Genomic DNA, 27,263 nt, shown 5'->3' on the forward strand with positions numbered 1-27,263 from the left:
GTTTTAAACATGGTAAAATGTGTTAAATGAAGCAGATTATACGTGAAGAAGTTTAGTTTTAAACATTGTAAAATGTATTAAATGAAGCAAGTTATGCAATTTATAGAGATCTGTCAAACTTGTTGAGAATTGTTTTGCACTTCCTGTGCTGATTTTAAGGAAAATATGTGAAATTCCGGTTTTAAACTTGGTAAAATGTGTTAAGTGAAGCAAATTATACTAATTATGTAGAAATGTGCAGACTTTTATGACACTTTTTTGCATGTTCTGTGCTAATTTTAATGAAAATTTTAAGAACTCTAGTTTTAAACATGGTAAAATGTGTAAAATGAATCTGATAATACAGTTTATAGAGATGTGTAAAAAAATGTTTAGACTTTTTTGCGCTCCCTCTGGTGATTTTAAGGAAAATATGTGGAATTCTGGTTTTAAACATGGTAAAATGTGTTTTAATTTAAGCAGATTATACTAATTACGTAGAAATGTGTACACCTTGATGGCACATTTTTGCATTTTCTATGCTGTTTTTTAATGAAAACGTGAAGAAGTCTAGTTTTAAACAATGTAAAATGTATTAAATTAAGCAGGTTATACAATTTATAGAGATTTGTCAGACTTGAGAATTTTTTTTTTTCTCACTTCCTGTGCTGATTTTAAGGAAAATATGTGAAAATCTTAAGAATTCTAGTTTTAAACATGGTAACGTTAAATGAAGCAGGTTATATAAATTATACAGAGATGTGTAAAACTTTTTGGGACTTTTTTTGCACTTCCTGCACTGATTTTAAGAAACAAATACAGAATTCTGATTTAAAGTTGGAAAATGTGTTAAGTGAAGCAGATTATACTAATTATGTATAAATGTGTAGACCTTTATGAGACTTTTTACATTTTCTGTGCTTATTTTTAATGGAAATATGAAGATTTCTACTTTTAAATATGGTGAAATGTGTTAAATGAAGCAGGTTATACAAATTATACAGAAATGTGTAAAACCTTTTGAGGCTTTTTTGCATTATCTGTGCTGATTTTAAGGAAAATATGTAGAATTCCGGTTTGAAAACCTGGTAAATGTGTTAAGTGAAGCAGATTATACTGATTATGTGTAACTATGTATAACAGCTTTTGAATTTTCTGTGCTGATTTTAAGAAAAATATGTAGAATTCTGATTTTAAAACTTGGTAAAATGTATTAAATGAAGCAGGTTATACAAACTATGTACAAATGTGTAGACACATACTGTGTTTTGCATGGATCCGTGTTTTTTGTATATGAAAAGCCATTAGGGTTTCTGCTTTTCTCTTATTATTACACCTAAGTCAAATGCATTCATGTAGTGCAAGCATAAATTTATCTGAAATCTAATTTTTATTTTCTGTTCCTTAAAATAGGATGTGATGCAAAAAGCTATGTAAATAAGAACCAGTGTGAGCACTGAAACAATGCATCCAAAGAAAGTGTGACAACGGAAGGTCTGATATACAAAAACAGGAAAAGACTGTTTCCTCATTCCATCCTTTAGTTGTACTGTAACTTTTTCCACGAGAGAGATTGTGTATCTTCCACTGAGAGAAATCAGATTTTCTGTACTTCTGACCCAGTAAAATATGTGCACATCACCCTACAGAGGGTCAATGGTCTTTTTTTATTTGTTCGCAATATGTTCCCATTCCATCTGCCCTGGCAGAAAAAGACTATAATGGGACTTTTTATTAGGACGGATTGTCAAAGGTGTTCAATCTAATGTAGAGGTGACCGTGAAATAGCAAAGTTACCGAGATCCCAGTTCTGCTTTATCGCCATTGAGCAAGACACTCCAGATTTCTCCAGGATGATTGTGCTTGTAATTAGTGTGCTGTAAGTCATTTTGAATGGGAGAATGCCACTACTAAATTATACGAGAGATGCTTTAGTATTTGTATGGGCTGAAAAGTCACACAAGCATTGTGGCAAATGTACCGCACTGCAGGTTTTCTCAAGAAGTGGACCTTTCTGACCTGAAAGTCTGATAAGCCAGAACAAAGTTTGCATTTTAAAGGCCGGTTTTATGTTACATTGTTTAGGTTCTTTTTTTGTCCCTGCTTCCCTGCCAAAGTCAAAGCTACTGGCAATTTTCTAATAGAGCCCTGGGGAAACGTTCCTGCTTTTAATTGCTCCAGTCATTCTCTCATACTTCTACAACACTCACAATGCAAAAAAAAATAAATAAATAAAAAAAAAAAAAAAAAACTTATTATTTCAATTGTTTCTTTATGTTGTTATCAGTGTGAAAAGATATTCGCATAACACACTTTACTTCCATAATATGATGCATTTCCAAAGCGAAATAGGATATTTAACAATTACAAAATATAGGACAGGACTGGATTGTGAAAGTTGGCATTACTAGAAATAAGAGGGATGTCAGCAACCAAATAAAGTAGTTTCTAAAGTGGGAAAGCTATTACATTTAAATTGGTTTTAAATGTTCACTGTTTAATTGTGCACAAAAGAACAGGAATGTGCATTTATTTAGCAAGAACACATTAAATTGACCAAAAAATAATATTTCGTATACATTTTGTCCTTTGAGCTCTTTCTATTCAGTAAAGAATTCTGAAATTATCAGATTATAAGAAATGTTTCTTGAGCAATATCACCATATTAGAATATTTTCTGAAGGATCCTGTGACACTGAAGAATGATGCTGAAAATGTAGCTTTAACATCCCAGGAATACATTACATTTTAAAATGATTCAAACAGAAAACAGTTATTCTAAAGACACAATATGTAACTTTTCGCCTAGAGAGAGCATATTCAAAACAAATAGAGAAACAAAGGCGTAATTTGTTGACGCCGTGATTGAGTGTTGAATCATGGGAGTTGTAGCCTTTATCCCCACAGCTGAAGCAATCCGTCAACAATTCAATTCCAACAAATACAAAAGAATTTCAAATGCGAGGGGGAGATATAAATAACATCTTAGGAATACATTAAACAATTCACAAGCTTGCACAATTCAAACAGCTTTTTGTTTCTTTGAGGGCAATATGGACTACATATAATGTTTCACTTCATTTTTAAATGCTATGGATTTTTTCCTGAAAATTTACATTTATGAATATGATATTTGGCCATTAAAATAAAAAATAAAAAATAAAAAACAAAAAACATTTATTTTTATTATATGCACATTGTCAGCAATAAAATCAAGTACATTTTGCCAAAAAAAAAGATACATAAGAGCAGTGCCAAAATAAATGAACAGCTGTCTTTGGCTTGTGCTTGCAAAAGCTACATCTTACATCTGTATCTTTTTTAAATGTAGTTAAATAAAGTTTAGCAGGGTACATTCTGTGAAAGAGTTTAAAGGATATCTCTTTAACCTTGTCTGTTAAGAGATAGCAATTGGGCAGAAGCCAGACTTTTTTTTTCCAATCAACATCACTCACAAATTGATTCCAATATGCTATTGCATTTGGTTTCGAAGCAACATCCTTCTGGAAAAGAGCTTTTATTGATCTGTTATAATTATTACAATGATAGGAGAAACATATTTTACCTATAGGGGAGTGACTGGGTGAGAGTTGTGGGAATTGCTGAGAATGTAATATTTTTTGCTGTTTAAACAACATACATATTTTAGGAGAGATTGCACCAAAAATATGAAAGTTATGAATTCTTTTGGCGTTATGGGAAAATTATATTTTGCTAAGAATTCCTCATATGTAAAAAGAAGACCATCTGAATTAAATAACTGGTCTACTAAAATAATGTTATTTCAAAAAAAAAAAAAAAGTATAGACTTTTGTTTTTATAAAATATCCTTAATATTCCAAATAAAGTAATGATGTGGTGAAAAATTGTGTTTGTAAATCAAATTCCACGCTAGAAAAGCTTTATGAAATGCCGAAAGTTTCACAGGTGTTTTGGTAATATCACAATTGCAAACAAGGAAAAAATGTATGCCACCCAAACTAGATAAAATATGGAGAGGTATCATATTCCAAATAGAGGTTGGGTACTTAAGTTGTCTAATCCAGTTGATATGTTTTCTACAAAATAAAACCGGAAAATCGAGGGTGTATAATGACACTGGCAGGTGACGCAATGACACGGTCTGTTACACTAGCAAAATGCATAGCACTGTTCTAGTAGGGTATTTTAATCAAAACAATCTTACACATTGTGCCTTTAATGTAATAGTTTTACTGTTTCACTATATTTTTGATCAAATAAATGCAGTCTTGGTGATCAAAAGAAAAAAACATTGTTAACAAGAACTCAAAAATTCCTTTTTATTTATAAGTTCTCACTAAGTTGTCTGTATGCATATATATATCAGCTCAAAGTTAGTATGAAGTATCATCCAACATATTTCCTTTAGAAAACAAATGATAATGTGGCTAATAATGTAAGACTTTTATTGAATATAAAAATGAAATAAATTCAGAAAATATTTACAAAGACAACAAATATTCAAATGACATCTAAATCAAACAAAAAAATATCCCTTCACGTAAATACTCTATCACGCTTTAACACTACACAGTGGCACAGACAGACACTCCAAAAAGGGACAAAATAGTGCACTCCAATTAAAAAGATTAACTAAATGCTTTTTTAAAAATAATTTCTATTTTGCAATGAGAATTTGAATAGTCATATACAAGTATACTAAGACAGAACTGCGAAAAGATAAGTCTTTGGGTTTTAGAAAAGTGAAGACAGGCATGTGTTTGCATTTATGTCAGAATGCATATGTTTTGGCTACTCCAAGTGTGAAGACATGATAATGTTATATTGTTAATGTTACGCATTTTAAGTAGTTTGTGCTGTAATGGCAGTTAAGTTTTAAACTGAAAATACAAAAAAGTAAATATTCTTCGAGTACCCGTAAAAAAGACTAAGCGTGGGTTTGATTCTATCCAGCTTAAGCATGGTACAATACATATGTAATCTTCAATGCCAGAGAAAAGGCACAATCTGCATTTTTGTATAAAGTCACCAAGTAAGAGTAGAAAAAGGAGGTAAATGTTGGCATTTCAAGGCAATGCTGACATCAGTATTATAAGCCATAACTCTAGTGACTTATAAAGGTCTGCACAGATCCATACGATGTACGCATTTATAAATGCAAATATTTAATTAAAATGGTCACTAACAGTCTGGACAAATAATAGCGCATATGAGGTGCTTACGGTAAAATAAAGAACACATTGATGCATCTCTTTTAGACTCGCTGGCATTCGACTTCTTCCCAGCTTCCATTTACATGTGAGTACTTCCGGTCAGATCCTGATATTTTTTTCTTGACATTAAACACAGAACTTCTGTCTGCAGAAATATTAAGTCACGAATACAACTAAACTCAACAAACTTTAAAGATATGTATTTACGGCAGTTAAAACTGCGTAAAAATTGTTCTCTTTCATTACACTTTTTACTATGAGAGGCCAGTTATTCATTTAAGTCTTAATTTTTGCATGTTTTATCTAAGGAATAACAAACATGCTTTTAAAAAACATCCTACATTTGTTCCAATTTGTGCTTTTGTACTAATTAATTTTGTTCTCTAAAAGAAAAGAGTACACAAGATTTTGGAGTGCGTGCAACAGGAACATACAGATACATTTTAGTAATCAAAGCTTGGTTGACGACTTTGTCATTACGTTTCAGGTTAGTTTATAGGTTATGGACCCATCATGTTGCCACCATGTATTCCCAGCTTGGTTAATAGTGGTCCCAAAAATACAAATGTTTGGTTAACGGTAGTCCTATAAAAAGATTTGAAAAAAAATAAAAATAAAATAGAAACAGGGAGGGGGCTGGAGGTAAACTTGAAGAAGAGAGAAGGCACACGTGTGACGGTATCCAAGATAACTCAGGCAGTTACGTATTCAATACGTGGTCTATAAAAATGCTGAAAAGGTGGTCCAGTGAATGGTCCAGAGTCCTTTTCTTCACAAAAAAAACGCTGAAGAATAACAGGTGGTTCATGTCTTTTTCTATACATTGCCCTTTGATCCCTTTCAGTTATGTGAGTTTAACTAATAATTAAACTTGACTTTTTCAATGTCTCCGATCAGCGTCCTTGCCAAGAAGATTCCCACCATCTAAAAGCAAAATAAGACACAACATTACACTGAGATTAATGTAAAGACACATACTGTAGAAACGCAGACAAGACCTACAACTTCATTCTAACAATTCTATCATAACTTGTCTAGAATCTGAAATACTTTAACCATAGTGGTTTGCTTTTTTTGTTGCTCTGTGAAAATAAAAGTGCTGAGAGTGACATCTAGCTGTAAAACACTTTCCTCACAGTAAACTGAGGAAAGTACATCCCATACCTGTAGCAACGATATGACTATGAAGACTCCAGCCACAATGTAGAGATTGCGTGGAAGCCACTCCTCTAAAGCCATCATGCATCCTTTGACATATATGGTGTTGCTCCAGTGAGTCTGAAATATAAAAACAGCGTGTGTTACGTTTTACAAAATAAGTGACGGTAAATGTTATGCAATTACTAAAAAAGTAGGAGAAACCACTGAATACAGTAATTTTCATATGTAATAAATTACTTGCGCCTCACAGCGAGAAGGCGAAACTAGAGGTCGACCGATATTGGATTTTACTGATAGCGATAACTAAAATATTAATATTAATTATATACTGATCATTACAGTTAGTTCATTGTTCATTAATGTTAACAAAAAAATTAAAATTTTAAAATATATCAGTAAATGCTGAAATTAACAAGGAACACTCTAGCAAGGAACAATACTTCTATTCTACAGCTTTTAATCAATCTTAATGTAACAAATGGACTCAAAATTATAAAGTGTTACCATTATATCAACAATCAAGCTAATCAAAATATAAAAATATGTTAGTTAAACAACTGTCAAAAGTGCAGCGCCGTGTCTAGAAGAACGGGCAGCTATCCGGTATCGCGTTCAATTCAAGCGGCGGTCTACAAGACTTTTTTTTGATCACCAAACTGGCAAAAGTATACTGCTGTCCTTTCTCCACTTACGCAGCATCTAGTCAACAAATTCATTGCTTAGTAATTGACATGAAAACATGCACTACAGTATACTGTACACACCGTTTCGTTGTCAAAGTTTTAAATCCGCCTTTGAAGTGTCCTGCTCAGTGTAATCAAAACGCACCTGAACAAGCTAATCAAGGTCTGAAGGGTTACTAGAAAGCAACAGGCAGGTGAGTTTTAATTAAGGTTGGAGCTGAACTCTGCAGTGCTGCGGCTCTCCAGGACCAGAGTTCGCCACCCCTGGTCTAAACAAACGGCACATGCTGTCAGTGATTTCCGCCACTAGAGGGCACTCTTGTGCTGAATAACAAAGACTATAGGGACTTTGCTGTATAATGACGACCTTCTCAGCCCCTCCAGCAACGGACCCAACCCGGAAAAAAACTATCGGCATGGATTTTTGCCGATAACCGATAGTTCCACCAATTAACTATCACGCCGATTAATCGGCCAAACTGATACATCGGTCGACCTCTAGACGAAACGCAAAAAACGTGATTTCTTTCGGAGGTGGGTGCCCGCTGTTTGGGAACGCTGTTGTGTAAGACAGTTCTGGGAGGCAATTATACAGAAATACTGTGACGACAGACTTTGCTCAGTCATTTCAGAATGATCGTAACAACATTTCAGATGCTGTGGAATGAAATCGGTCCACTGGTTAGATGGGTTTTGCCGTCCCATAGTGCAAAGTCACATGACTTTTTAGCTGCATATGGAGGAATTTATTCAGCATGAGTTTCCATCTCCCATTATTCGCATTAACCCTTCTTTGCACAAGTCAAAAACCACCTAAAGTGAGCGTAAAAACTTTTTTGCAAATTAAGAGATTTTAATTCAAAATGTGGCGTTTCCATCAGTCGTTTCTGATGCTTCAAAATGCGCATAAAAACAGGGTGATGGAAACATAGCTAGAGAAACTGAACTTTGAAAATTTTAATTTCACAAAATTTACTACATTTTCTGGTGTGCAAAAGCTGACAAGTGATTTAATTTATTAAAACATAAAATCATTCTACACCTTTCACAGCAGAACTTTTGTCAACAATGGCAAAGAATGAAATGCCTGTCTTTCTAGTACAACTGTTCAAAATGCACTTACCGGTGTGCCTGATTTTCTAACATCATAACCACACTGCGTGTTCAACACTGTATCCTGAAAAAATAAAAATAAATTTAGTAAAGTCATAGGTTCATTCAAATGAGGCCCATTTTCACTGTTATGGAAGCCCACTTCCGCCACTGAATACCCCCCAAAAAAACAGTCAAGAACTGCATGAAATTAACTCTTAAATGAATGTTATAAAGTCAGAATTACGAGACATAAACGTGCAAATCTGACTTTTTTTCTCAGAATTGCGTGATATAAACATGCAATTTTGAGAAATAAAGTCAGAATTGTGAGAAAAATTTCTCACAATTGTGAGTTTACATCAGGCAATTGTGAGAAACAGTCAGAATTGTGAGTTTACATCATGAAATTCAGACTTTATGACATGCAACTGCAAGTTTATATCTCACAATTCTGAGGAAAAAAAAGTCTAAATTGCCAGAAAAAGTGTCAGAATTGAGATACAAACTCACAATTGTGAGAAAAAAAGTCAGAATTATGAGTTTTTAAATCTAGCAATTCTGACCTTATTTCTCGCAATTGTGAGTTTATATCACGTGATTCTGAAATCTGACTTTATAACTCACAATTGCAAGTTCATATCTCACAATTATGACTTTTCAGAATTGAGAGATAAAAAGTCCCAATAACCTCAGTATATTTTTTATTCAGTGGCGGAAAAGGGCTTCCATACACGGTTTACTATAGGAAAAAAAAATCCAAGCATTGATAAATTTCAATCAAAACAAGTCATAACCTGTGCATAGGAGGCAAGGTTTTAGGGTCAGTGTTAACTATTTCTGGCTATTTATTAATACACTGGCAGTTAAATTGTCAATTGAAAATACAAAAAATAAAATATTCTTTGAACACATGTAAAAAAAAATAAAAAAAAATCCTCAAACTGAGTCACATAGGTTTGGAATGCCATAAGGGTGAACTATAAGTATTTAATACATGCAGTGAGCACAAGGCCACCACAAGCTGAGGGAATCTTCAACATGCTTGGCCTTCGACTTTAAAGCACAATGGGTTCTTTAAAACAGTATTTTTCATGACAGTGCATCATGCTGAAAAGATCTCTTTATTCTGTGGAGGGATGCTGTGAATAAGAGAAGAACCTACAGCAGGGTCGCTGATGCAGCAGGAAAAGGGCACTCCACATTTCTCTCTGCTGGGGTTACCCTCTGAGCAATTAAAATACACATTTAGATTCCAGTCGTTGGGGTCTTTAGCTCCACAGCAATGATTCTGCAGGGGGGGGAAAAAAACATGTACGATGTACAGTTTAGCATGGTCACATCTGTGCATATGTATTGGGTATTAAATTTCTCATGGTCAGCTTTTACCAGACTTTCACAAGCATTAAGTCATATGCTTCATCAAAATCCCTCAAAATACACCAATAATAATTTACATTTTAGTAAATGTAAGAAAGCTATGTGTCCACTACTAGCTCCAAAACTGCTTTAGAAGACATTAGCATCTACGGCTCTTTATGGTTTTGTTCAGGTTAAATAATGCTTCTTAATTAAATATTTAAGCAAACATTTGCAAGACGACATGTAAAAGACAGTAGTGAAGCATACAGTTTAACGGAAACCATTTCACCTATAATATGTATGTAAGGGTGTGCCATAATGACAAAAATGACATCTCAATATTTTCTGGAATTTTGTTGATACCGATAATTAGATGATATTTTGCTGAGCGTGTTGTTGTGCTGGTACCTTGGCAAGTTTAGGACTGCTGTGAACAGCAAACTCCCCAAAATTTTTGATATTCTTCATGTTCTATGCAGTGGGTTAGTTTGCAGGAGTAACAGAAATGTACTTTTCCAATAAGTTTAAATTGATTTTTACCCTTTATAGGCATTTTACCTTTATAAGGCCAATATTTGCAGAGGTGGCACAGAATCTGGATTTGAAGTGGCATTCAGATGCATTTACACAGACTGTTTAATGCAGAACATGAATGCATTTAACCTGCAGCTACAAATGTATAAATAATGTTTTGATGCTTTAAAAACAAAATATTCAAGAGTGATTTTTTAAATGATTTTGGGGAAAAAAATGGAAAATATACTTTAAATATAAACCTGAAGTTGGCGGCAAATCACTGCATGAGTGAGTCTACGGGCCCCAAGCACATGGTCTAAAGCGCACGGCGCAGGTGCACTTAGGGCGTGTTCAAATCTGCTTTTGCTATTTTGAGGACGGAAAAAAGGGCCCGGCACATGGTCTAAAAATGTTGTCCCTATTCTCTTAATGATTCATGGGTGTGTTTTGGGCGTAACGTGCATTAAACCAAGCAGAGTCTCATCTCCCATTCCCTTTAAAAACCAGTTGCGCTCGCACCATGGCGGATTCGCTATTTACACTGTGGAATTTGCTAGAAAAAAGACTGAAAACTTCTTCTGAGAGCAAGGCCGCTGCCAAGGGGGGACATTCATGGTCCGAGCCCCCTCAAATGAGTTACTGTGCACCCCCTCTCTATCCTCTCCTCTCCTTGCTGAACGTGATCAGTATTGAAAACAAAAGTGAAACAAAAAAAAAAAACAGGTTGCCCATTGAGTCATTCATTCTACCAATCAATCATGTGTTGCTCAATCTTGCAAAACAGTTCTCCCGTGGCTTTGTTTGAAACTATTTTCATTGTCAAAATACAGCAAAAACTGTTGTGTCTAAAATCAAGTCACTTAATATAAATTTTATTAAACTGTTCATCAAATCAGTTTCTTATTTGCAATTGTGCTCATATTTGGAGGAAAAAAAAAAAAAAAAAAAAAAAAAAAACTTCACTCTTCTTGTGATGTTAACTACATCAGATGATATAAATATAACAGACATAAAAGTCACGCAGTAGTCTAACCTACATCATGTGTATGCGTGCACTCTCTTGGTGTGTTTTTTGCGATATACTCAATTTCAAATCACATATCTTTTAAACACCAATTACGTTATTATCATAGATAATAATATTTTGCGCACCCTTATACATATGCGGTGGTTGGCAAGTTTAATAAATAGAAAACATTCATTTCATTTAATGTAAATTAGTATATACCAGCTTCTGGAGAGAGTCGATCAGATTCTGGAGGTCAATGTCTTCCCTGTAGGCCTTCACATTGGCCAAGAAGAAATCATTGATCCATTCCCTAACTTGTCCCTGGAACACAAACGCCAACACTGCAGCCGTCAACTCCAGGAAGAAGATGAAGCCAATGACTCCAGAGAACTGCAAGACAAGGTCAAGAAGCAAGGCGAAAAATCAAAGAGCAGCATTAGACTGTAGAAATGCTCATTTTCACATCTAGGAACTACCTGCATTAATACATTATAAAGGAGAATTCTTCATTTAGAATTGATCAGCATATGCGATGGCCTTAGTATCACATTGAAAGTGTGAGTACTTACAAACTTAAGTAGGCAGATGTTTTCCCTGAGAGCTCCAACACACCCAGCAAATCCCAAAACAAAAGTGACTGTGCCCACAACCAACACCCCCCAAACTGGGTCAAAACCATGTAGACGTGTAACTTGTGTCAGATCTGATAAAACACCCTGCGGACAAATAAAGAAACATCTTACACTGGTTGTTTTTCCCTGAGCCACTAAAACACATTCACAGCTACATAACTCAAGGTTTAATGCTGACTACCATTCAAAGGTTTGGAGCTTTTTTTTGGATGATTTTGAAAGAAATCTCTCATGCTCAGCAAGGCTGCATTTATTGTATCGAAAACTGGAACAGTAAAATATTAATATTTTGAAATATTGTTGCAATTTAAATTTACTTTTTTTCTATTTGAATACATTTTTAAAATATAATTTATCCCTGTGATGGCGAACTTGGCGAAGCTGAATTTTCAGCAGCCATTACTTACGTCTTCAATGTCACATGATCCCTTAGACACTTTTATTCTAACTTTACAAAAAATAATATAAAATCTTTGTATGTATTCGTTATGTAGTTTAGGTCACTACATTCGTTGATGATATCAAATAACTAAATACAGCATAGGAAGTCTCACAAGTGTCTACTTACCTTTTCACTCCAGGCCCAGAAGCCAATTGCAATGAATGCTGTTCCAGCTAGCTGAGAACCAGAAGAGATTCAGGAGAAATTAAATAATTAAATGCTGCATCAGAACAGGCAAGTTCAGACAAAAACAAAAACGTGCAACAATTAAGTGTGTGGTTAGAACAGACAATGCAAAATATGACTAAAGATATGACTAATGTCTACAAAACCAAGAAACTAGAAACTACAATACTGCTTGCCAAAATAAGATTTAAATACAAAAGTTTGGGGTTGGCAAGATTCATTTCTTTCAAACAAAATCTTAAACTTTTGAACAGTAGTCTGTATGAACAAACAAAAGATAAAAAGCTTTATTTATCAATATAGACTAATTCATATCTGAAACAGGTATATTCAGAACACAATGTGCAGTAATAGCCACACTCATTTCACAAAAGCCTGTTCAGCATTAAAAACAGGAAAACGGGTTAGAAGCTGAGTGTTATCTGAAAATCCTCCCATGCTTTCCACAGAGGACACCACAAACTACTGCACCAATATGCTAGTGTTAATCTGTTTCCTGTTGACGTATATATATGAAAACCTGACATCATCAGGCTGACTTTTTTTCTCGATACACAAAGTTTCAGTTTTGGGTGTTCACTTCCTGTGAAATGACCCATGCAGTAATGAAAACACAGTCAGAAAGTATGAAACATCTGTGCACACAGTGTAAAATGAAGTGGAACAAACAAACATGAAATTCAGGGCCAGTTTGCAGATGTTATCTGAGCAACAGTGGCAGAAAAGATAGAAATGTTATCTAATGCTACAACTGGAAGGGTGGCCGTTTAAACACGATTTGCAGTAATGGGCATGTTTGTATGTGTTCATGTATGGCTTTACACTCAAATAAAACATTTGCCATCAACTTCAATCAAACATCAACTTACCCAAAAGATAATGTTGTAGCTGAACATGAGGTATTTGTAGCAACAGCTGACCTCTGCATTTTCATATCTGTAATAGTGCATCTTCTTCTGTAGCATAAAGGGGAAGAACATTTGAGACAACCACAGTAAAACATCTAGAGAGACCTTTATCACATATTAAAATGGGAACTAACAGAAGTTGAAATGCATGTAGATGTGCGTAAGTGTCAAGCAAATTACACCACATCCTCAAGATTAGAAAATTGCACAAGTGTTTAATTACAAAAGTCTGAGTTCATTACATGTCATGTTGCTGCCAGTAATACAGATCTGAGTCTATGGTTCACTTCCTGTGTGCATTTACAGAAACAAAGAAAAAGAAAACTTTCCTAAAAGTTGTTTTAAGGAAACACTCCCTCCTTAAGTGATTAAAAAATTTTAAAAAGTTCATATTTTATGTTTAACTGCATGTCATGTGACCATTAGCTGACACCAGAGAACCACAAATATGTTGTTCAATTATTAAAATATAAATCTCAATGGGTGCTATCAAACATTTAAGCCAAAAAGGTTTGGGAATGCCTTCTTTACTGCATCTACTATAGCAACTACTGTACTTATACATTCAGATATTTGTAAATATGTCTTGCAGAGCTGGATTTTCTAAAATTACTAATAAAAACAGCTAGTTATGTAATCATAATCATTCCTATTTGCGTTACCTGCCAAGCAGTACCTACCAACAGATGCAAACTGATATTTTCGGAAAAACGCCGAAGATGTTTCAGTTCTGTTATTTTGGGGAAGAAATTCCGTGTGTACGACTGCGTTTCCGTTTGATTATCACATCAGGTATGGCCTTAAAATATGTTAGTGCCCCAGAGACAACTAACAATGAATTATATCCATCCAGTAATCAGAAATTGCTAGCGATTTACACACACAAGATGGCTCACAAGCTCTGTCCCCCTGTTCTTCTTCCTCTTACTAGTTAGCTAAGTAGCTAGTTGATTAGCAAAGTTGTCAGCTCACTTTTTAAAACCAGTTGGCAGGGCAACCCTCAGTCTTCCACAACATTTAGTGTGCTTATGACATTTTAAAAAGTTAATGGGGAACACTGACAGTACTGTGATAATATGATAAATTATTTTTCTTCGATAAAAGCAAGAACAATGCCAACAGCTAGATATCTCAATATGGCTAGCCAACCAACTTTACCACCTCACGACTTGTCAAAACGTAGCATTTAATCACAATAACCTCCGTATTATAAATATACAATGTTCTAAAATGTAAAAACGCTACAACGACTAGTTAAACTAATCTACAGTTTAATTTATTTACGAGAGAAGAGTAACGCTACGTGAGCACGCTGTATCTCTGAGTAAAACGCAACGCTCGACAATTCGCGTCCGTTTAACGTATTTACAACTCAAAAAAACAAAACAAAGTGGGCTATTGGTGATTTTGCCAAAAGATTTCATTCCATGTTAGGAAATACAAATAAATAAGCAGTAATAATATGCAATTTAAAAAGGCTTACCCCTTTGTTTATGTCACACAACGCCTCCGCCTGGTAGTTATAGTTTGAAAAAAACTACTAACACCCACCCCATGCATGAATGCAAGACTTGTGTATGTGTGAGTGTGAGAAAGACACGCCCGGTGCACCCTGCATTCATCTCGGAAAGTAATGATCACTCACTTCAAAACAATCAAATCTCATTCACGATTATTCACTAGGGTTCCGCTTATCTCACTCATTTTATTAGACAAGCAGATAAGTAGTGAGCACCAGCGGTATTTTATAAATACCTAGTGTTTTATCTGTAGCACTTTTAATATTTTTTATTATTTTCATCTGCTGTTTAAACTATAAGCTAAACTAAAACAGCAACGATAGTAAATATAGCTGCAAGCAACGATTACTGGGGTTAAAGTACTTTAACCCTTTGTCACCCCCCATTTTTTAAAACAGGCATGAAAGTGCACTATCCAAACTTAAATTGTTGAAATTCATGAACACTTTGAAATACAGATATAAGCTTGGTCTCTTTTTAAAGACGACAGTCAGCAGATTGTGTCAGAAGTGGATTTTTTCAAAAAAATAAAATATTAATAAGTTACAGAAGTTTAAATTTACTAAAAAGAAAATGCACTACACCATTTTTATTTTATTTTATATAAAATACATATTTTACATAACAGGTTTTACCCTAAATTTGATATCAAATTGAAGCTATATGTCTAAATAAGTTATGTTCCAAATTTGAAGTTGATATGAAAAAAATTGAGGTTCCTGTAAAAGTTTGTTTAGGGCATAATACCACAAACAGCCACCGGGTGCCATACGAACTCTATATAATTTTTTAAAATGCATTTTTCTGTCACAAACGTCTAAATTTCTCTATCAGTTTTTCTTTCTATCACAACAAAACCACCAAATATGAAATCCTGAGACTCCCTTTCCAATGACATGTTTTTGTCAAGATTATAAAAAGTTTGGATTCTAAAAGACCATAATGCATTTTGTAATATGACACTTGACACCACCGCTAAGGGGGAGGAGACCGCCAAAAGATTTTACAGTACCATTTCCATAGTAACACAATGTCCAATTTCAAAATGGTTTTCACAGGATGAGTCTTGGGCTTCTAAGCTTTCAAATGATATATAATTTATGATAATTACTAAAATATTTGATAGAGAAAAAGGACAGCGAAAAGAAGAGCGCCAAGCGTCCCACAGGTGGGACGGTGACAGTTAAAGGGTTAAGGCATTTAAGCACATTGAAAAAATAGATTATTTAGCAAGCCTGTAACCACCAAATGATTGATTTAAAACAGCATTTTTAGCAAATCCAGGTCATTTATCATAGAAGTATGTTTGTTTGGGGTTTTTTTACGTTTTGTTATAGCACCAGCTGTGGTCCGATCTCCCTAAAACTTTGCATGCTTGTTTAGAATCACCTGTCGCATGTGCTCAGCAGGTTTCGTGAAATTTTGAGTTTGCCTTCAGGTTTAATAGGATTCTAGGTAAATTTAAACAAGTCCCACTTCTAAACGGCTTCCCAAAGGGTAAATTTCAAGACTTAAAAAAAAAAAATTTGGCTTAGAAGTTCTCAACTCCCCTTGTTGAGAAAAAAACAGCATGCTGGATAGGTAGGTTTTGAAGCGGGGATGCTGGTCCTTAGCTGGTTTAAGCTGGTCCTTATAGACACTTGTGGCACTTTGGAGCAAGACCGTGCACAGCAATATTCATGTTGATAGGACAAATGGCAGCGTAGGTATAGCGATAGCGAATTTTCCCCCCTCTTGTAGCACCACCAAGTGGCCAAACTCTGCGATTTTTGTCCTGCGACCTCAGATTGAGCTCTTAGATAAGTGTTCTGAGTTTTCAGTTTGGCAAAGATATCTCATTCCGTTCAGAAGTTACAGGCATTTTACTAAAAGTGGTCCTGTCGAGAAAAAAAACTAGGCCTAGTTTGAAAAGTAGGGTTGGCAAAAAATCCAAAATAGCCTAAGATTTCGCAATGCACACAAATCTGAGGCGGATTTCCAGCGACATAAGACACTTCAGTCTGCGACTGACGGTTTAGGAGTTATTAGCGATTTCAAACGATTGGGGTGAGCCTTGGTGACATTGTCTGTGGTGAGTACTACCTGCCTCGAGAGTACTACCTGCCATTCGGCTCTGCAGTGAGCAGTACTTGCCTTCCTCCAAGTTTCAGTTCTCTACGACTTACAGTTTGGTCTGCACGAGTTTTAGTGGAGGTCTCTGATCTGTGACCATTCTAACAATTACAACAGGCACTTGAACCCCTAATAATAATGAATGTTCCAATATCTCCAAAAATCATACTTTGTGTAAAATTCAGGTTGAGGCTAATTAGCCGCTGTGCTATATGTATAAACAGGAAAAGACAAGATAGTGTTTGCTATTGCCCGTCCTCTCTCTATCTCTCTATAACTTTTTATCTCTATCCATATAACACACATCTTTCCTTGCTGTAACACACAGAGAGACACATCCAATGCAGTCTCTCCAAAAGGAAATAGAAGAATCACAAGAACCACTTCCTCATCCTTGTTTATTGTTTTGTTTGAATGAAAAAAGACAAACATCCACAAAATCAGACATCCTGCTGTAGGAAACCAAAACACTAACAGAAAATAGTAACAAAGAGGGATCACAGAACACAAAATGGAAGAGAAAACAGATCAGTACATCTTTTATTCAGTTCAAAGACACTTTCAGTTCTTTGTAAATGATAAGGCTTTAATAAATGTAAACACACACATTTTAAAAAGAGAGAATGTGCAACAGCGCATAATACTCCATAGTCCAGTCCATTCTTTCATCAAGTACATGTATTGCGTAGGAGTGAGGACCAGAATGTTCTGGTTTATGTCAGAGTTTGTTGACCATGTTTTTGGAGAATACTTCTACTGTCCAAAAGCTCCACCTGACCATGACTTGTATTGTTCTGAGAGAGACAGGAATGTTTTCAAAGAAGGGAGTAGAGACATAAAAACCTAGGGGAGAGAAAGTTCTGTTGGCAGATGTACAAGGACTGTAGATGGAAAAAGTGTGTGGAGACATCTCCAAAAGATAATGGAGGCGTATTTCATTTATAACCAGGGAATCATGAAACCACATGAAAAAAGCCCTTGTTCATCATTCTCCTACAGTCCAGATGTAAAAGTACCTTGTGACATTGTTGTTGGGTCTCCGGTGATGCTTTTTTTTTTTTTTTTTTTTTTTACAATTCCAAAGTTTTTTTATTTGTATATTAACTGTCCAAAAGTACAATAAATATGTCTTGGTCATGCACGCTTTTCTACTACAGCACAAAACCACATTAGTGCCAGTTCCACCCTTTTTGAAACCAATCGCCCGTGTTGTTTGATTCAAAGAGCTGCAAGCAGGTCTTCATCATTTAATGCAAATCACTTCCTCTTCCTGTTACATTAATCTTTCTAAAAACACCCCAACTGCTGTTATGATACTAAATATCACATTTTCAGCAAACAATTAAAGTCTCAAATAAAAAATTTGTTTTTTTTTTTATCACTGACTTTTTTAAAATTGTTTCAATCAAGCCTGAAAGCAGTAATCAGAGTGGACCACTTGTGTTGAGATTGTATGTTGCTTGAACACACTTTTTAATTTACCTCAGAAAAAAATAGGCTAGTATTGACTAGCAACAGCTGTGAAGTGTCTTGCTGAGGAGACTAATATCTCACATTTTTTATGGATGACAGGCCCATTTCACCCCTCATTAATCAAACACATCCACTTTGATAGTCGAGACTGACTATCATTCGGCTGTAGTCTAAATCCCATCAAGTTTGATTGTTAATTTATGAGAAAAACACAATGTAAACACAGACGTTTTTATATATGTTTGTTCTTCATCAAGAATTTTGAGCATTTATTTTTTTTTTCATAGAATATCTTCCTTCATGAAAGATCTAAGGATCCTCAAATGTAAACTGTGTGTGTTTTGTGTCAGGGTGTTGTGTAGCAGGCAGGCAGGTAGATGAAGGAGAATGTAGTTTTAAACAAATGATTTTAATAATAATAAAAAAACAGGCAGAACGGGATGGCACACAACTAATAATAATGATTAAGAACGGACAAATAATGACTGAACTGAATGGGGTATAAATACTTGGACAACTGGGAGGAAATTAAAGACAGGTGCAGGGTAATCAATTAAAAACCATAACAACAGATGAGGAACAGAAAAAGAAGGCAGGAGAACAGGGAAAATGGAACAAAAACACAAAGAACACGTGACATTTTGCTTCAAGAGATCAGCCATACATTTGTTGCTTTTACTTGTTTTGTATGCATTTAATCATTTTATTATACTATTTAAAGAAGTCCACTTCCAGAACAACAATTTACAAATAATTTACTCACCCTCTTGTCATCCACAATGTTCATGTCTTTCTTCAGTCGTAAAGAAATTATGTTTTTTGAGGAAAACATTTAAGCATTTTTCTTCATATAATGGATTGCTATGGTGCCCCGATTTTGTTCCGACCCGGTCTTTGCAAAGTGAACATGCAAAAAAGATTAAACACCCTTAACAAAAAAAAACATGAGATGGGAGTTTTTCGGCATACTCTAACTGTCATGAACAGGAACAAAAACAGTCCAGGCAGAATAAGACAAGACGAGCGTTTGGCATTAAAAAGTATATAAATTGTATTATTTTTATTAAAATAACCGATCGTTACGCTAAGTAAGACCCTTCTTCCTCAGCTGGGATCGTTCAAAGCTGCATTTAAACTGCATTCTGGAAGTTCAAAATCGGAGCACCATAGCAGTCCATTATATGGGGGAAAATACTGAAATGTTCTCGTCAAAAAACAATTTCTTTACGACTGAAGAAAGAAAGACATGAACATCTTGGATGACAAGGGGATGAGTAAATCATTTGTAAATTGTTGCTCACGAAATGGAGTTCTCCTTTAATAATAAAATCATTTATAATAATAATTTAAGACATATATTAATTCTATTGATTCATGTATTTATTAGCCACTTATATTATTATTTTTCCATTGTTGTTTAGTCTTATGATTGTGTGGTATCAAGGGATATTTGTGTTTATGAGTAAGACATAAGAGAATGCATGATCTAACATGTTGGCGTAGTCGGCAGGATGAAATAACATAGAGCTGTCAGAGCTGTCAGGATTGTTTCTCGCATGACCAGAAGATGGAATGTCCCGCAGTGAGCCAGTAAGTGAGGACGAGGATGACTCCTGCAGGCGCTACCATCAAGATGCATGTTTTGATGTATGTATATGTGCAGTCAGGCTGTCATATTCAGCACTGTTAAAAATCCATAAAAATAGGGTACAATGTACTTTTTTATTATTATTACAGGTGTTTTACCTATGTTTGAAATTTTGCACATCATTGCATTGTTTTTTTACAGTTAACAGAAATGTAGGTAACAGTAGGTGGAAGCACAGAGCATTCGTATTAAGATACAAAGTCATCCAAGATGTTCATGTCTTTCTTTCTTCAGTCGCAAAGAAATTAAGTTTTCTGAAGAAAACATTTCAGGATTTATAGTTGGTTTCAGTGGGGCTCAACGGATTGAAGGTTAAAAATGCAGTTTCAGTGCAGCTTCAAAGGGCTCTAAATGATCCCAGCCGAAGAATAAGGGTCTCATCTAGCAAAACAATCAGGCATTTTTTTTAAAAAAAAGATAACAATATATATATACTTTTTAACCTCAAATACTTGCCTCGTCTAGCTCTGCCTTGTGCACGTGTACTCTCTGTAATCCGGGTCAATACAGTTAGGGTATGTTGAAAAACTGCATTGCTGCAGAGCTACTGACCCAGTGTTTACAAAGTGATCTTGCAAAGGTTTAACGCCCTTTACAAAAAAAGGTAAAACAGCAATGTAGGAAGATTTTGAAGTTGGAGGAGAAGATGAGATGGTTTTTCAACAGGAGTGCACAGAGTACGCATACGCAACACAGAGCTAGACAAGACGAGCATTTGAGGTTAAAAGGTATATAAAATGTCATTTTTTTTTTTTAGAAAATAACCAATCGTTTCACTAGATAAGACACTTCTTCTTCGACTGGAAAAGCACTTAGAGCCCTTTTAAGCTGCATTTAAACTGCATTTTGGAAATTCAAACTCACATGCACCACAGAAGTCCACTATATAGAGAAAAATCCTCTAGAAACATAATTTCTTTACTGAAGAAAGTAAGACATTAACATCCTGGATGACTAGGGGGTGAGTAAAGTGACCTTGTCCTTTTAGCAGCACAATTGTTTTCAGCATTGATAATAATATTAAATATTTCTTGAGCAGCAAATCAGCATATCAGAATGATTTCTGAAGGATCATGTGACACTGAAAATGTAAAAATCTTACCAACCCCAATCTCTTGAACTTAAACTTATTTGATTTAGAACAGAAAGCGATGGTATCAGAAATATTTCACTTTGTGTATGACAGAACTTTGTGTTGTGAAAGATTATTCAGAATCTATTTTGATGAATATCAAGGTTTTCTATGACTGTGTCATCTAATTAAAGTAAAAAATAGAAATAAGAACATACAGAACAATTGCATAAAAATCTGACATTTGAAAGAACATATAGGGAAAAACATCTTTATTTAAATGCAAGTGCAGCAATTAAATGAAGTTAATAAAGATGCCTGTAAACAATATACACACTGCTGCATAATTATACTTTTACAATGATCATCAAATAAATAGCAAAAATGAAGATAAATAAGATTGAACCCCATTTAATTAGTCTGAAAACTCCCAGATCTCTCAGTCTCAGATGTCTTGATACTTTGAGATCAGATAAATATTAAATTACTGTTCATGTCCTCAGTCAATAAATACATTGAATAAATAGTCATAAATAGATCGCACACAGCAAAATTCAGCCGTACACATGGTTGTCCTCAGATGAGTGGCTATTTTGTCCTTCACCTTGCCACCAGTCTCCTTGCAGCTCTCCCAGGATCTCTTGTAGGGACAAAGCTGGCAGCTCAGGCAGAGGCCCGTGGTGAATCCCGCTTTCCTGTTGGCTCTCCATCCTCTGAACGTCTGGGTTATCTACACAGAAAGAACTGGAAGCTGGAGGAGTACCGTCCAAACCAACCTCCCAGCAGCCCGAGTCTGGGGTAACAGGGGTCAGCGGCTGAAGACTGTGGTGTTTTTCAGACGGAGAGTAAAAAAAGCCTTGGACAGAGCTGGGATTGCAACCATAGGCGTCAAGATGATATGGACTCAACATGGAGCTCATAGGTGACCTGTCATACCTCGCAGCCCAGTTTGGAGGCATCTGATGCTCTGGGCTTAATAGAGGAGGGCTGCAGTGAGCATTCATGGCTCTGGCCTGATGGTTTCTGTATGAAGGGGTGCAGTAGCCAGAATCGTCGCCGATCGACATGGAAGATGGAGTGTCACATCCGTAAAGTCCATCCCTTTCCATTTCTTCCTTAATATGATTAGGGTACGCAGGTGGTGGAGTGCATATAGGCCCAGGAACTGCACCAGACTCGCTGCCGTCCCTGTTAGAAGCGTGTGGTGAATTCTGCATCGCACTATATGGTGATTCAGGTTGCCACAGTGGCTTCTTACCACCCTTGCATTTCAACGTGCGAGCCCTCCTATTCTGGAACCATACCTATTGTGAGTGGAGACATCAAGATAAACAGGGTCAGACTCATAAGAATACAGTTGATAGATTAGACTCAACAATCTAGTGCATACAGATAAGAGCTTCCCTGTCTAAAGATTCAGGTTAATCATTATGAGATGACATCCAGCTATGGTGGCATATAGTCATGATGGTTATCAATGCCTGGTATGTATGTTGTTTACAGGCTGTATGGTTTCTAAACAGCAGATAAACACAAAGACGCTTACGTCATTTCAGATATTGATGGTGGTATCAGTGACAGCAAACAGTGTGTTTTCACATAAGGCCTTATTAGCATATCACTTCACCTGTTTTTATGTCCATCTGCTGATTTTGTAAATGCATAAGACATACAAACAAGGAGAAAAGGGGGTTGTTTCCTTATTTAGATATTGGGTAGTTCAACCAGAAATTTAAATTATTATAATTTTGAATATAATGAAAGTTAGCAGTGTCTAAAGTAGTTTTAGACCCCCACTGACTTTCATTATATGGATAAAATCATTTAAACATTCTTTAAAATACGTTTTTTTATCTTCCACAGAAGTTCACACAGATTTGTAACAACATGAGGGTGAGTAAATGATGACAGGGTTAAATATCTTTAAATTCCACTGAATTGAGTGTGTTTTTATATGCAATGTGACCCACCTGTATGCGAGACTCTGGCAGCCCTGTAGTTTGGGAGAGACTTTCTCTAAGGCTGATTCCTGGGTAAGGATCTGTCTCAAATGTGGCACGAAGAAGCTCAACGTGTTCCTTTGAGAAACTTGTTCTTTTCCTGCGACTTGCACTTCTTGCTACAGTACCGCTTCCAGATATTTTAGCAGACGCATCTGAAAAAGAAGATAAAAGTTTTAAGTTAAACATAGTGTTATCAAAATTTTCATTACTAAACAAACTCATTATACATTAGAATCACAACATCATTTGAATGTATGAATACTTCTGAAATTGAGATTTATACATCATCTGAAAGCTAAATAAATAAGCTTTCCATTGTTGTATGGTTTGTTAGAATAGGACAATACTTGGCTGAGATTCAACTATTTGAAAATCTGTAATCTAAGGTTGCAAAACAATTAAAATATTGTGAAAATTGCCTTTAAAATTGTCCAAATGAAGTTTTTAGCAATGCATAATACTAATCAAAAATTAAGTTTTAATAGAATTACGGTAGGAAATTTACAAAATATCTTTATGGAACATGATCTTTGAGTGCATGATATTTGGCATAAAAGAAAAATCGATCATTTTGACCCATACAATGTATTTTTGGCTATTGCTACAAATATACCCATGCTACTTAAGACTGGTTTTGTTGTCCAGGGTCTCATATGCAGAAGAACTGTAACAGTGCTTGATGGTTAGTTTGAGACTGAGAAGCTTGTAAAAAATAACCTTTTATGAGATTTTACATATTAAAACCTATCCATCAAAATGTTCCCCAGTAATGCTTACCAATACTGTTGTCTTTCCACATGTTGCGTCTTTACTGGTTGAATCCTGGAGGCCAAAAACGTTCCACAACTCTCAAGCTCCCAGTGAAGGTCTGTCTTGTTTGATGCTCCTCAGGGATATGATTTCTGACCCCTACAGCAGTGTTTTATACCTGTGCCCTCTAGTCCCTATCCCATGACCCCCCTTTCACCCCCACCTCCCACATTTAGAAGTACTTAGAAGGGCCAGCCCAAGACATTAAGCATTCAAACACACCTTTGTCAAGAAAAGGTCTTTCTAAGAATATTAAGCATTCAAAAAACATCTTTGTCAAAAATGTCTTTCTAAGGACTATATAACGTTTAAAAGCTTTCTTCTGAAAGAAAAATTAGTGAAAAGTCTTAAGTACAACCAACTTCTTAAATTACATCTAACTGACTTACAAATCAAAGTGAATTTCATATAAAAAGAAAAAAAAATCTTACCTTAACTTATTTTGATAAATTAATGTAAAAACATATAATACATTTATATTATTCATATATAAATTATAAATATTAAATATTAAAGACTTTTATAAATATTAAATAATTTTATAATCATGTTTATAAAATAAAAATTCTTTTTTATACTGTAAGTGGTTGAAAAAATAAAAAATATATAGCTAAGCTAAAAATTTGTTAAAATGTTTAATTTTTAAAAAAAAAAATATGTGTATATTTGTGACCCTGGACCACAAAACCAGTCTTAAGTAGCATGGGTATATTTGTAGCAATAGCCAACAATACATTGTATGGGTCAAAATTATAGTTTTTTCTTTTTATGCCAAAAATCATTAGGATATTAAGTAAAGAACATGTTCCATGAAGATATTTTGTACATTTCCTAACATAAATATATCAAAACTTAACTTTTGATTAGTAATATGCATTGCTAAGAACTTCAATTGGACAACTTTAAAGGCAATTTTCTTAATATTTAGATATTTTTTTGCATCCTCAGATTCCAGATTTTCAATTAGTTGTACCTTGCAAAATATTGTCCTATTCTAACAAACCATATATTAATGGAAAGCTTATTTATTCAGCTTTCAGGTAAGTAAACTTCAAACATTTTGACCCTTTTTTTGTGGTCCAGGGTCACATTTAATATTTTTATATACAAAGGCTAAAAATAAAAACAGACTGTATTTTACTACAGAAGGTTTGTTTTGGCACATTAATCACACATATTGTATAGAAATACACTTTTTTGGAAAAGCGTGTAAATAGATGGTGTCTTTTCCTTTAATTGCTCTCCATTCAAGCATTGTAATCAATATAACAATAGACTGGAGAAAATATTAACTAACAAAGACATTAACAACATGCTTAACATGAGTTCAAGCAAAAGGCTGTGAATGGATATCTCTTTGAGTCATCTGATCTCTTTTCAGAAGGAACATAAAAGAAACATGTTTGGAAGCCAAGGAAAACAAGGAGAGCGATTTGTGGAATGATTAATAGGACAGTTTGCATGTGTGAGTACTGTCACTCCCTCTCTCTGCACCAGAGGATCCAGAGGGGATAACAGTCGTTTCAAAGTCAAGGTGGCTGACAAGCTTGTCAATGCAGATGAGCTGTTTAGACATGCTGTCGAATTAAGCCAAAGGGACCTTTCAGATAAGTACAAAATATAACAAAATATAAACCCAGAATGAATCAGTAGATAGTGTCCATATGAGACAGGACAAATATATCCATCAATAAATTATGGTATCTGCTTAGCTACCAGAAATGAAGTGACGTTTGGACTGTTTTTGATGAAGTCCAGGTTCATTTTATCTTATTTGTATTCTTAGATCATTTAATAGTGGTTACTGAATATAATTTCCATGTAAAAGATGCAGGATCTCAAAGTTTTTGTTAAATAGTTTTATCATTAAAGTTGTTTTTCATATCAGAAAATCTCTAACAAAAAGTAGAGCATTACATCCCCCCATTAATCAAACACACCCTCTTAGCTGATACTGCATTTGGCTGAAGTCTAAATCCAATCAATTTATGTTATTTTAAGATAAAAGTGCAAATTTAAGAGTTTTCATTTATTTGTTTTGTATACAATTGCCTAGCAACATTACACTACTCTACAGTTATACACTGAATTAATGTTCTTAATTGGCATCTGTGGTTCCATAGAGAATCTTTAACATTCATGGAATCCTTCTATTGTACAAAAGGTTCTTTAGAATGGAACAATCGTCTTCGGATTATTTAAATATTATTTGCACTTTAAAATGGTTATTTTAATAACTTTTCACCAAAATGCCTAAAAAACCTTGTACGGCATTGCCGCTAAATGTAACTTTCTGTTTCCCCCGTTTCTTTATTTCCGTGTTTGAAATTGTACCTTTTTGTCCTTATACGAACTCCTTAGTCCAGCAATTCTACAGGCAGAACTGTAGGTGGCAGCATTGAGCTTTAATAGCATTAATACTGTGGCACGATTTGATACACAGTTCCAAAATGAGATGCATTCAGTAATTACAGATAATACGTTCACTTGCGCTTTTGAAAACTATTTTAAATCACTTTTAGGAATGTCAGGTAACTGTGATGTAGGTCATTTATAGCCTATGTTTAGCTTTTTACTTATGGTGACAAAAAAAAAAAAAAAAAAAAAAAAAAAAAAAAAAAAACAATAGACACCATGGTTATAATGGGACTTGTATTGGTTTTAATGGAAACTGTAATGAACCCTTTTGGTTTCTACTGGTAATTGGTCACCTTGTATTGGTGACTTGTTGAAACCAATAAATCCTAATGGAATATGTGCCAAAACACACTACAGAAAACCATTTTTAGTGGTTTTAATGGTTAAAAGGTAATGGTTTGTAATGGTATTTGTGTGGAAACCATTAGAATTTTCTGTGATGGTTCTATTGTTTTTCTACTGTTTTTCATTTAGGTTCAAAATAAAAGGCGTGTTAATTTGTGTAGATTGTCATAATAAAAAATCTGCAAAAATCATAAACTTTAGTTGGTCACAGAGCTTATTTTCTGCAATAATCCAGAACAAATTTCTGTCAGTGGAATCAGGGTAGTGCTAACATCCTGGTTGGTCTTCAAAACACATCACTGAAGCACTCAGTTCTCTCATCATTGTGTGAATTTGTAGGTGGCAAAAGCAATAAACTGTCCATACATAGGCTATGTGTGGTGTGTTATGGTAGAACCAGGCACTGAAGAGTTAAGATCTCAATTTCACAGCATCTCCACTGCCGTACCCTTGAGCAAGTCACTTAACCTATGGTTCCAGCAGGGCAATGAGAAGTGTCACTGAAATGGCAAGTTACTGATTGGCTAGTCATGAAAAATATAGGGTCAATATATGACCGTTTAGTGCCTAAACGCATTTCTGTCTGTTAGCGGAAAAACGGGCACAGTAAATTTCCAAAGAGTATTTTCATCTACGGTTATTTGATATTAAAATCCCTGAGACTAAAGAATGTGATAAGGAAATCATTTCTTTAGAG

At 34.9% G+C, this 27,263-nt stretch overlaps 2 protein-coding genes across 3 annotated transcripts; both read right to left on the minus strand.

The window, feature by feature from the left end:
- Positions 1-4,380: 4,380 nt before the first annotated feature.
- On the minus strand, positions 4,381-14,797 carry tspan14 (tetraspanin 14). 2 transcript variants are annotated; one of them, XM_051126150.1, is made up of 9 exons: positions 14,649-14,797; positions 13,127-13,213; positions 12,198-12,248; positions 11,567-11,713; positions 11,217-11,387; positions 9,276-9,401; positions 8,142-8,195; positions 6,339-6,452; positions 4,381-6,098 (listed from the first exon to the last, which is right to left on the minus strand). In XM_051126150.1, the coding sequence occupies exons 2-9, from the start codon at positions 13,205-13,207 to the stop codon at positions 6,033-6,035; spliced, it is 810 nt and encodes a 269-aa protein (XP_050982107.1). In that variant the 5' UTR covers positions 13,208-13,213; positions 14,649-14,797; the 3' UTR covers positions 4,381-6,032. The 2 variants fall into 2 exon arrangements, with proteins under 2 accessions (XP_050982107.1, XP_050982108.1); XM_051126151.1 differs by lacking the exon at positions 14,649-14,797 and adding an exon at positions 13,846-14,561.
- Positions 14,798-21,544: 6,747 nt separating this feature from the next.
- On the minus strand, positions 21,545-23,818 carry mxtx1 (mix-type homeobox gene 1). Its single transcript, XM_051125374.1, has 3 exons — positions 23,771-23,818; positions 22,961-23,145; positions 21,545-22,294 (listed from the first exon to the last, which is right to left on the minus strand). The coding sequence occupies exons 1-3, from the start codon at positions 23,790-23,792 to the stop codon at positions 21,545-21,547; spliced, it is 957 nt and encodes a 318-aa protein (XP_050981331.1). The 5' UTR covers positions 23,793-23,818.
- Positions 23,819-27,263: the final 3,445 nt, after the last annotated feature.

The sequence above is a fragment of the Labeo rohita genome, chromosome 13 (genome assembly GCF_022985175.1).
Source record: "Labeo rohita strain BAU-BD-2019 chromosome 13, IGBB_LRoh.1.0, whole genome shotgun sequence".
Taxonomy (NCBI): Eukaryota; Metazoa; Chordata; class Actinopteri; order Cypriniformes; family Cyprinidae; genus Labeo; species Labeo rohita.